The sequence below is a fragment of the Prosopis cineraria genome, unplaced genomic scaffold (genome assembly GCF_029017545.1).
Source record: "Prosopis cineraria cultivar Desert tree isolate PC_DT_omini unplaced genomic scaffold, ASM2901754v1 PC2, whole genome shotgun sequence".
Classification (NCBI taxonomy): Eukaryota; Viridiplantae; Streptophyta; class Magnoliopsida; order Fabales; family Fabaceae; genus Prosopis; species Prosopis cineraria.
This window is the reverse complement of record NW_026555333.1, coordinates 33,117,556-33,129,189: the sequence shown is the minus strand read 5'-3', so window position 1 is coordinate 33,129,189 and position 11,634 is coordinate 33,117,556. Positions and strand designations below refer to the sequence as shown.

The window sequence follows — 11,634 nt, the reverse complement described above, 5'->3', positions numbered from 1 at the left end:
TAAGGTTTTCTCAGTTATTTCAAATCTTTAAGAGGTCAAAAGTTTACCCCTCAATCTACTATCTTTCAAGCTTGAATTTCCAATCCAATAGGTGACCAAAAGCCAAAACTACAATCAACCAAGTTGAATTCCATCAACATTACCAATTCAAGCATTAAACCCTCAATCTCCATTTCTAAATTGTCCAAAGTCCACTCTACCAGAGTTTGAGCCTATCCATTAGATTTATTTTCTATATCTAGTCCCCAATAACATTAATGAACCATTAAATTTCCATTAATGGCATCACAACCTTCCAACCACCCATAATAAATGAAGTTTTTGGATTTTAATGGTGCACAACAATCCAAGACACTAAAAATTCATTATGCTAGGTTTATATACTCTAATCTACTCCCATTAACTCCATTTGAGTCAATAAATTCAGACCCATAACTCATATGGATTGAAAATCCACTTCCAATATCAAACCCTAACTATAAACTCATAAATGTGGAAGAAAAGGAGAGATTAATAAGTGTGATACTTACCTTAGGTGTTTGTAGCCTCTAAAACACTCCTAATGGAGCTACTATGTGGTGGAGGAAACCTTGAGTTTGTATTATTTTCTAGTTGGATTTAAATTTCTTCTCTCTACTTTTCTCTCTCTAGAATTACAAATTTGTATGATTTTTTGATCTTGTAATTTCAAGTGATGATTCATATGATTAAGAGGTGCTTGTTACTATTTGAGTTTTGTTACTTTAAGCTCTAAATTTTGGCCTCTTCAAGTTGATTCATAATCTTAGTTAGCTTGATGAGTTTAACATATTTTCTTGCTTGTCATAATCTTGCCAACTTGAATGCAAGTTGGTTCTATCTTTTCTACCATGCTAAAACTTTTTATTATCATGGTAGTATTTAGAAAATTATCTTTCACTTTCTAATATTATGGTAGTTTTTTTTTAATTTTGAGTTTTTGATATTAATATTATTGTTTAATATAAAATAAATTCAGCATATGAGTGAGAGATATTTTATAGGCTAACCTAGAAAAGCAAAACTTAATCGTCATTAAATCACCGTATAATAGAGAGAATAACTGATTGGAATAATTATCATAATTGCGGATGAATATTTCTATAATTGAAGTTCAATTAGAAATCAATCTCACATTAACTTTTGATTCTCGTCAAAACTTATGATTACCGAAATAATGTCAGAACCACTGATTACTTAACATAATGATCCAATTCCCATTAAAGGCAGATCCGTAAATTCCAACGGGCACAAAGGAATTTCTTCTTCTTTATACAGTGCAATAACTTCAAAGGACATACACAGTTTAATAATCGGATTGAGAATAATCAAATTCCAAGGTCTTCAATTCTTTGAAATGGACAATCTCCTGGTCAAGTGTAGGAAATGAAACGGAATCATGTTGCTAATTTTCTTTAAGAATCAACTGTTGCAACACTGAACAGTCCTCGGAAAATGAAGGATTCAACTCATGTTGGGGAGCTATTCGACATGGATTGATATTCCACAATCATTCCTGCAGACTTCTGGTTTTAGGGTTCATTTCAGGATGCACTGTCTACAAATGGATATTAGATGTTTACTTTGGTACTTCGCAAATGTATAATTTAGGTAAATGAACAAATTAAGTTATAAACTATAGGAAATTATATGTCCAAAAATGTTTTAGAATCTTAAATTTATCTTCTGTATAATATTTTCATTCAACTTTTAAAAATAATAATACAATGTCTATTATTAACAAACATTAATTTTGATCATTAATTGATCAATAAAACTTTCTTAATCCTTTTTATGTAATTTTTGTATTTTTATTTGTAATTTCTTAATCTTTTTTATATAATTTTTAAGTTTTTTTCAAGTTAATTAATAATTAAAATTAATTTTTATTAATTACAAAAATTATATTGTAACATTTTAAAAAGTTGAAGAAATACAAGAGGAGAGTTTAAAAAAAAAATTATTTATTTACCTTTTAATTTTAAGGAACAATACAATAATTAATCTTTATAATTTTATTAAAATTTATTTTTAGTGCATATAGTTCTTACACCCAAACTCATTGAAATTATATAAAAAAACATTAAAAAATTATAAAAATTCAAAGTAAAATTTAATAAAATTATAAAGGTCAATAATTTTTTTAATAAATTTTAAAGTAAGTTGCTTTTTACCTAAAAAATAAAAAATAACGATATGTGCATGGTAAACGTTTTATTTGATAAGGAATATTATTTTATACAATATATATATATATATATATATTTGCTGTATCATAAATTAATAAAATAAATTTTATTATTTGGGGTAGCGGATCGTGTTGCCAAATGTCCATTTTTCTTCGTCGACGAACAAGTTCTCCTGTTCCGCACTCGATCAAGTTCGCCGTCGTGAGCCGTTAGCGATCAGCCATCAGCCGTCGTCAGTCGTCAGACCTGCGTGGTTGTTCTTGGGCAAGTATTGAAGGAGGTTCGAACCCTAGGGCTTTGTCTACCCCCGCAATCCGGTGAGATCGATTTGTTCAACCTGGCTCTGAATCTAGATTTGAATTTATTCGCCCATTATCCGTTCTCTGCGTTGCTCTCAATCCTGTGTCAGACGCCCTCGCACCGTTTCTTACTTTGTTTTAAATTTTTCATTTTAATTTGGCTTTGAATCTGGTTGTGTAATAGTTTGAATATTGTCTTTTTCTTTTCTTTTTGTTTTTTTTTAAACTCTTATTGCTAATTTTTGCTTCAATTGGTGTGTGAACTATTATACTTTTACCCTCTTCATTTTGATCACTCGCGAGAAGCGACTTATCTGCTTTGGATTGTTTTGTTATCCAATGTTGGATTTGTTGTGTATTGGCATTCTGAGTGTAATATAGGTCCGCTGATGCCAGTTGGGGTCCTTGTTTTTGGGGGTAGGTTAAAGAGTTGGCATTTTTTTTTTAAGAAAAATTGATGCTCCATTTTCGTCCATATTGTGTGATTGATGTGTTTCACGTTGTTGCAGAATATAAAGGAGGTGTAGTTCATGTGGCTCTGTGGATTCATTCAACCTGAGATGTCAAAATTTTAGACTAAGAATCTCAGATTCGCAGCTATTAATTCTTTCAGTTCTTGTTACCAATCATCATTCAATTCCATTCATTGCTGTCATACATCACTTGAGTTCAAAACCATAGACCAAAAAACCCTAGTTTCAGAGAACCATGACATCAGGAAACCGATGCCACTATGAAGTCCTTGGCCTTCAGCGAGACTGTACCCCTGATGAGATACGGTCAGCGTACAGGCGTCTTGCCCTTCAGCGGCACCCTGACAAGCTTGTCAAATCTGGCTTATCACAAGCTGAAGCCACAGCCCAATTCCAGGAGCTCCAACATGCCTATGAAGTTCTTTCTGACCCTAAAGAGCGAGCATGGTATGATTCCCACCGGTCTCAGATTCTCTTTTCTGATCCCAACTCTGTTGGAAACTCGGTCCCCAACTCGTTCATCCCGAATCTGTTTTCCTTCTTCTCTACGAGTGTTTATTCTGGATATTCAGACTCTGGCAAGGGATTCTATAAGGTCTATTCTGATGTATTTGATAAAATTCATGCCAATGAAATTAACTTTGCTAGGAAATTAGGACTGGGTATTGATGTGGTTCGACAAGCCCCAGTAATGGGCAATTCGGATAGCCCTTATGCTCAAGTGACAGCATTTTACAATTACTGGTTGGGATTTTCAACTGTTATGGATTTTTGTTGGGTGGATGAGTTTGATGTTATGGCTGGTCCTAATCGGAAGTCAAGGCGCCTTATGGAGGAAGAGAACAGCAAGATCAGAAAGAAGGCAAAGAAAGAGTACAACGACACTGTGCGGAAGTTGGCTGATTTTGTCAAGAAGAGGGATAAGAGGGTGATTGATATGAAGGTGAAGAAGAATATGGAGATGGAAAAGAAAAAAGAGGAGGAGAGGGAGAGGAAGAAACAGTTGGAGAAGGAGAAAAAGGAGAGAGCAATGGCATATGAAGAGCCAGAGTGGGCCAAAGTGGAGGAGGATGAAGAAGATGAGGCTGACTGGTTTGAGGAGGGGACTAAGAAGAAGAACGCTGAGAATGAGTTTTATTGTGTACTTTGTGGTAAGAAGTTCAAGAGTGAGAAGCAGTGGAAGAACCATGAGCAATCAAAGAAGCATAAGGAGAAAGTTGCTGAATTTAGGGATTCACTTGATGATGAAGAGGATGTGGAAGTAGAAGTGGGAGAAAGAGGAGGAAAGATGAGCTCAGAAAGTTATGAAGACAGAATTGGGGTGAATGATGATATATCTGGGAGCACAGATAATGAGATTGATGATTTGGAGGGGAGAATTAAAGATGGTCTTAATGTTGCAGAGGGCGTGACAAGAAATGGGGTTGAGTTGAATGAAGAGGAGGAGGAGGAGGAGGAAGATGAAGACGAATTTCTTGATGCGCAGCATCAAGTAGGGGAGGAGGCTGGTGTCTCAATGGATTTTGATGAAGAAGAGGATGATGAATTGGGTGTCCTTGAAGCAATGCTGGCTGGGCAAAGGAGCAGAAATACAGGTGCCCCAAGGCAGGAGTGCAAGGCTTCAGTGAGATCTCCAAATGATTTTATGAAATATGACACCAGAAAAAATTCAAGAAAGAAACGTGAAGCCAAGAAAGAGAAAGGAAGAGAACTTAGCGAAGATTTTAAGGTAACTACTAGTAATAGTGATTTTCATAATGAAAAAAATATTGACGTTGATGCATCTCAGGCAGAAGATTTCTCTCCATACAATGTGGAAAACGAGAGTAATAGTAAAGAAAACGGACAGGTCAGTATAGACAAGAAGGCTTCAAATCCACGCATTGATAAAAAAGGAGCTGCGAAGGATAAGATATCCCATGGAAAAAATTCATCCAAAACAGGAAAAGCCAAGGTAACAATTTGTCAGCAAGCTTGTTTCCCAATCCTTTTGTTTGATGTGGTTGTATCAGTTTTGCTATACCAACCGTCTCTATTGTTCTGTGATTTCCTCAAATTGAAATTCTGCTGTCTATTGACTATACTTTTGCTTCCGTAAAATTAGCTTGTTAAGTTGACATAATGTCAGCCATCTATGATTCTTCGTATTTCTATATTTGTGGTTGTTTATTCTCATGTGGTTTGTGTAATTAACAGTATGGAACATTAAGACATTAAAGCAGATAAATTATCTGAAGCAGAATTACATTTATTTTTTCGTGATGTCATATCTTGTGAATAAGTTGATCTTTTGTTCTTTACTCTGATTTTTTGTTCTTAATTTGTATCCCAATGAAGGGGACGTCAAAGAATCTGGTCAATATCTGTGAGGCTTGTGGAGAGGAGTTTGAGTCAAGGTAATCTACCTCTCTCATGTCTCTAGTGTTTGAATTTATTGTTCATGGTAAATCTACTGGCTATATCGATATATATATATATATATATATAATTTATTTGTGATTGATAAAATGTTGATTGTATGATTGACAGGAATAAATTGCATAAACATCTGGGAGAAACAGGGCATGCGACTATAAAATCCCCCGCGAGGAAACATCACTAGGGCCTTTTCAATGCAAGCACATCCATAGTGTTCCAAATTTTGATTGGCTTTAATTATTGATTCATTCTTTATTTATAAACATTTCCAAATATATGTGATGTAGACTTTCTCATTAGATAACAATATGAATTTTTCGGTCAGGAAAAAAAAAAAGATAACCATTAGAATTTTGAATATGCACCGATATTTGTATTCATCAATATAAAAGTATAATCATTTTATTTTCTTCAAATCTTAGGAAAAATGACACTCTAATCCTTTTTATAAAAAAGAAAAATAAAATTTTTAGTTCTTCAAGTTTTTCTTAATTGATTGATTTGTTTATGTGGTTTTCAAGTGTTATTTTTATTGATTTGATATTTTAAGTTTGTCTTAATTATCCATTTAATGTTTATTGTTTGATGAGGAGTTAATACTATTAAAATTTATTAACAAAGATAGTGAAATATTGATGGTAATGCAGATAAATAAAAAGAAGTAATTATTTAGGTTGGAAAGGACACTCAAATTTGAAGAAAAAAACAACAAAATTTAATGTAAAAGATTAGATTGATTTCAATTAAATTGATTTGACAATTAATTTATTTTATTTAGTTATATATATATGTGGAGTTGTATGTATAGTTAGAAAAATATAAATGATCAAATTAATAAAAAATGAATTTAAATGATCAAATTAATAATTGAGATAAAATTAAAAAATTGAAAGCATATTATTCCTTGTGAAAAAATATTGCCAAGTTGGTGAAAGGTTTTTTATTGAAGGAATGAGTACCAAGTACACAAACAATCATGGGTTTGTTTGGAAATTTGTCTTGAAAATAGTTTTCTGTTATTCAGAACAAGAGAATAAAAAAATCTGTTTAGCAACGTGTTTTTAAAAAGTGTTTTGGAGAACAAAAAAATAAAATATTATTCTGAAAAATAAAAAAATAAAAATAATTTTTAGGTGTTTTGTGATTATTGTTCTGAAGAATAAGCGAGAATGAAAAAAATACCTATTTTTATTATTTTTTTATTCTCAGAACATGTTCTACAAAATACTAATTCTTAAAATAATAAAATAAAAACAATTTTCAAATAGTCCCATGTTTCAGTGTATAAGCAAGAAACTAAATAGTGGGGACGTTGTTCGTCATTAAGGGAAAAAAAAAAGGACAAGTAGGTGTTGTTTGAACTATTTTTATTTTATTATTTTGAGAATTGATATTTTATAAAACATGTTCTGAAAATAAAAAAATAATAATGAAAATAAGTGTTTTTCTCATTTTTTCTTGTTTTTTAGAACAATAATCCCAGAATACCTAAAAGTTATTTTCATTTTTTTGTTCTCTAGAACAATATTTTATTTTTTCTTTAAAACACTTTTTGAAAACACGTTACTAAACATATTTTTTTAATTTTTTTGTTCTACAGAATAGAAAACTGTTCCTAGAACAGGTTCCCAAACAAGCCCTGTAATCTTTTAGTCCTTTAATTTTTAATTCATCTGTAACCCAATCTTTTAATTATAATTTGTTACGACTCAGTCCCTCAACTTTTAACTTGCTTATGACTTAATCCCTTAATTTTTGATCTTCTAATGACTTAATTCCTCAATTTTGTTAGTTCTCTTATTTCATGTTAGCTTAAATCTCACATCAAAGAGTAAGAGAAGAGTATTTTAGAATAAAATATGGGCATTTTTCTTTTATCTCTTTTATTTGATTAGGATAATTTTTTTAAAAAAAATTAAAAAATAAAGACTGAGTTATAAGTGAGTCAAAAATTGAGGGATTGAGTCGTAGCATGTTACAGATGAGAAACTATAAATGAGTTAAAATTTAAATGATTAAAAAATAATTTTCTCAAAAAAAAAACGAGGAGAAGAAGAGGTAATTGACCATTTTCTTTCTTCCGCGTTAACCAATTTAAGCGTGTTGTTATTTACTCATTTTTATTTTTGCGCTACTTACAATCTGCTAAACATTCAAGTAAGAAAAAGAAGGTATTTTTGTGTTTTCTAATTTCATATCAAGTGTGACTTCAAATAACATGATTTTACCTCATTCTACGATTTCTTTCTTTACAATTTTTTTCCCCAACCATACCAAACGCTAAACCCTAATGAAAGCATATGTGTTCTATCCCTTTTCAGCCAGCTAACATATATGTTTATACTGGATGTTTAATTAGCCAAAAATTAAATTCTGAGATATGTCACTGCTTTTTAATTCATAGAGAGACCAATGTTATGTATTTGACCCCTTTTTTGGTTGAAAGATTTTTGAAAAGGAGAAGAGGGGAGAGTTTAATAAATAATAACATTTTCTTTCAGTTTTCTTTTTTCCCCGCTTCTCTCTTTTTATTTTTCTTTTAACTTTTCTTTTCAACCAAACAAGAGGCAAGTTGTGAAATTTTAGTTAAAAAATATGTAAATTATAAGAGAAAGAAAAATTAATTAAAATTTTTTAACTCAACTTCTCTGTTATTTTTTAAAATGAAATAATTATAATCCCTCCCCTCCAATTTAAAAACCACTTAAATTTATTCATAGATAAATTTTTTTAAAGTGATATGGGAACCCAAAAAAAAAAAAAAAACATAGATAAATTTATTCATTCATTAACGAAATTTGTTTTGTTCGTATGATCCCATTCAATTCTTAATTTGATCTTCACAATCTAATCTAAATATTATATATATATATATATATATATATTTTACGTTTTTGCCAACATTTTATCGTACGCATGCATTACTTTATGAGTAAAATAAAGTGACCTCCATTTGTTTTTTTTTTCCTTTTTGCTAAAATTACAAGGGAAAATTGGTCAAGAGGACCTTGTTAGAACCAAAATTAGCCCTATGGACCAAATATACTTGAATAACCAAGCTGAATCTTTTATTCATTTAACAATATTTTCATTTGACCAAAATGCCCCAATCTTAAACAAAGAAATTTGAAAAAGAAAACCACCCTTTCTTCTTCCTTTCATCGCACAATTCAGAGATACATAAGAGTCTAGAATGCTATGCGATGGTTGACAATATGGGATAGATTTGACGGTGCAGCAACGGTTATCTAAGGTATGAGCGAGTTGTGAGTGATGAGTTTTGAGAAAGACAACCCCATTGGAGAACTAGATGATTGAAGAACTAGAGAGAAAAATCAATGGTTGAATAGCCGTGATGTATGGCATCACCGAGGAGCAATCGGTGATGTGAGTGAGGATTTGGTTGGACGAGGTTAAGAACAACTAGATAGTGGTTCACATCTTCTTGATTCTCTCAAAATCAAATATTCTTCATATTGCTCATTTCCTTAAATATTAGGTCTCCTATCCTTGAATCCACCCTCAATTGTCAGGGTGGGAAACAGGTTTATGTTCGTTTAATTACTCTTTATTTGCACTTTTTTTTACTTTATGTGTGAAATAGTGCCGGGAAAGAGTAGAGACAAACACCATCATAAGACTTTCATGAACGCTTCCAAATGAATAATGCAAAAGCAATGCTAGTTCAATGTATATATTCAGCTTTAAAATTTAAAACCTCTAACATTAAGAATCTATTGGTATTTTTATGGTTCTATTTAGCACTCTTCACATGCCCTCTTTAAAAAGGAAGTATTGCATTTAATATATGTTAGATGTGAATCAAGAAGATCCCGTTATATATATATATATATATATATCTGTATATGATTTTATATATGTGGAAATGTGGTTTGTGTTAAAGCATGATCATAGGGGTGAGAATTTACCTATAGAGACCATATGGCATTATTTTCTTTAGTACCCGACGAGGTGCGGTATTAGAGAATTGGATCTCCTCAATACCTATTGAGGTGCTACATTGGAGATTATCTTCTTACTACCTATTAAGGTTCAGTGTTGGAGATATGGGCCCCTTAACATCTGTGATGCAACATTAGAGCCAACAACACGCTATTATGTAATAGGAGAAATCATAGTCCAAAAGTATGATAGAACACCTTTAGCTAGGTGATTCTACCATTGAAAGTGAGCTCAAGGTGAATGAGCATGTGCGTTAGTCTAAGGCGAGCCTATGGTTTTAAGTCAAGGTGATTTATAGGTTTAAATGGTAGTGATCATGTTATATGCCATATGCTATATGCTATATTAGTGGTGAACTAACGAGAAACTGCTTATGAGAGTGGTGAAATGTTATATCTATATAGCAATTTGAAGTGAAAACCATGTTACATGTTATGTTCATCTATATATCATGTAATATTTGCTTATAGTTGCATGTCATAATTGATAGTATAGAATTATTTTGTTGTTGATATTATTATCTCACCCCGTAGTTATATTTTTACAAGTCAAAGTAGTGATCCGGGTAAAGAGAAAGTCAGGATTGGCATAATTGTCCTATTGTCGAAGAATTCTAGAGTTTTGTGTAATGAACACTTCTCTTGTTGGAAATTGTGCCTTAAAGCCAATCATTATACTATGAACGTTGTTATTTATAGACTTTCTCTTTTGCTATCATATTAATTGCATGTTCATTATGATAACTGTATCCTTAGATAAGTTATATTGATTATCCTAAATGTCTCTAGTCGATCATCTATGAGGGACTATAGATGAAAGAAGACTAGTATGACTTTAATTAATTATGCGAGCTGTCATATGATAATAGAAAATTGATGTCATGTGCACCACAGTACATGTGTGTCATGCCACAGTGCATGGTAGAGATATGGTGCTCATGGCTGCTACATGCCATGGCGTTTGTGGAGTATGCCACAATGCATGCCCCATAATCTGACCTTATTTCTTCTGTGTTCAAGCATGCAATGAGTATGATGAAAGCATATGTTGGATTTTCGCTGTGTATTGCCCTGATATGTTAAGGATTTTGTTGATTTTGAAAAACAAGTCTTAGGTCCCAAGCCTTTCAAACAAAGATTTTGGAATACAATTTGGTTTGTGAGTGTGATAATTTAGTTAACCCTTCCTAATGTCTGGTGGATATTGGGAGAGGTTACATTAGTCTCTCGACAAACTATAGGACAGTTCCTTGACAGTTTTATAGGATAAGGCTACACCCTCATGCACCCAAAGGTAGCCAAAAATACCATATGAATTTTTAACTACTCCTCTCTCTAGATGAACTCCCACCAACTGGTCATGCATGGTACGATGCCCACTCATTTTACACAATTTCCTTCTCAAAATCAACATCAACACATTGTGTCCATGACCATGCGCTACCCAAGTGAGCATCAATTATTATTTTCACATTTATTGCATATGTATATCATTTTCAACCTTAACATAATCATCTTTATCATACTCATCCTCAACTAATCATTTTAGTGCCACATTGTAATTTGAAATTCATTTCAAAATCATTTTTTACATTTTAGTTTGAATTAAAGAAATTATACAATCTCACAAATTCATAGCATGCTTACACATTCAAAGTCAAAGTATAGATGCAGACATACACATTCCATAATTTACATTCAATCAACAAACAACTACCTAAAATAGAGTTCCCCCGATTACCTCAAACTTTTGAAAAATTAAAGGTTCACCCCTTAATATTTAGCTTCCAAGATTGATTTTCTAAGCCAAAATGGTGTTCAAATGCTCAATCGACAATTAATCAATTGTAAACTTCATTAACAATGTTAAACACACATTTTCAACTCTCATACTTTCACTTCCACAACCCCTAATACCTTACTTCTCACCTTTGGGCTTACCTATTAGGTTTATTAAATATGTTTGGCTCCTAATATCATTAATGAGCCATTTAACCTCCATTAATGACATTGCAACTCCTCAAACAACCCTTATTAATGCCATTTTTGAGTATTTATGGAACTCACCTACTAACAACTTTTAAAATCATTAATACTAGGTTTAAATACTATAAACAACTTCCATTATTTCTATTTGAGTCAATAGGTACAGACCTATAACCTATATGAATTAAAAATCATCTCTTATTAGCAAATCCTAATAAAAAACTTAGAGAAAATGGAAGAGAATGGAAGATTAGGGTCTAGGACACTTACCTTAGATGTTTTCTATCAC

At 31.9% G+C, this 11,634-nt stretch overlaps 1 protein-coding gene across 2 annotated transcripts; it reads left to right on the top strand.

Moving 5' to 3' along the window:
* The first annotated feature begins 2,324 nt into the window (after positions 1–2,324).
* Positions 2,325–5,761, top strand: LOC129304151 (DNAJ protein JJJ1 homolog). Of its 2 annotated transcripts, XM_054943824.1 has the most exons (5): positions 2,325–2,524; positions 3,016–4,708; positions 4,769–4,933; positions 5,317–5,375; positions 5,509–5,761. In XM_054943824.1, exons 2-5 carry the CDS (start codon positions 3,215–3,217, stop codon positions 5,579–5,581), a joined length of 1,791 nt encoding a protein of 596 aa, XP_054799799.1. In that variant the 5' UTR covers positions 2,325–2,524; positions 3,016–3,214; the 3' UTR covers positions 5,582–5,761. The 2 variants fall into 2 exon arrangements, with proteins under 2 accessions (XP_054799799.1, XP_054799798.1); XM_054943823.1 differs by having other exon boundaries at positions 3,016–4,933.
* Positions 5,762–11,634: the final 5,873 nt, after the last annotated feature.

Bases quoted from the DNA above. Each gene is read 5' to 3' on its own strand.
- LOC129304151 (XM_054943823.1), top strand. From the start codon at position 3,215: ATGACATCAGGAAACCGATGCCACTATGAAGTCCTTGGCCTTCAGCGA. The intron at 4,934-5,316 runs GTAACAATTTGT...ATCCCAATGAAG, and splicing joins CCAAAACAGGAAAAGCCAAG to GGGACGTCAAAGAATCTGGT. The intron at 5,376-5,508 runs GTAATCTACCTC...TATGATTGACAG, and splicing joins GGAGAGGAGTTTGAGTCAAG to GAATAAATTGCATAAACATC.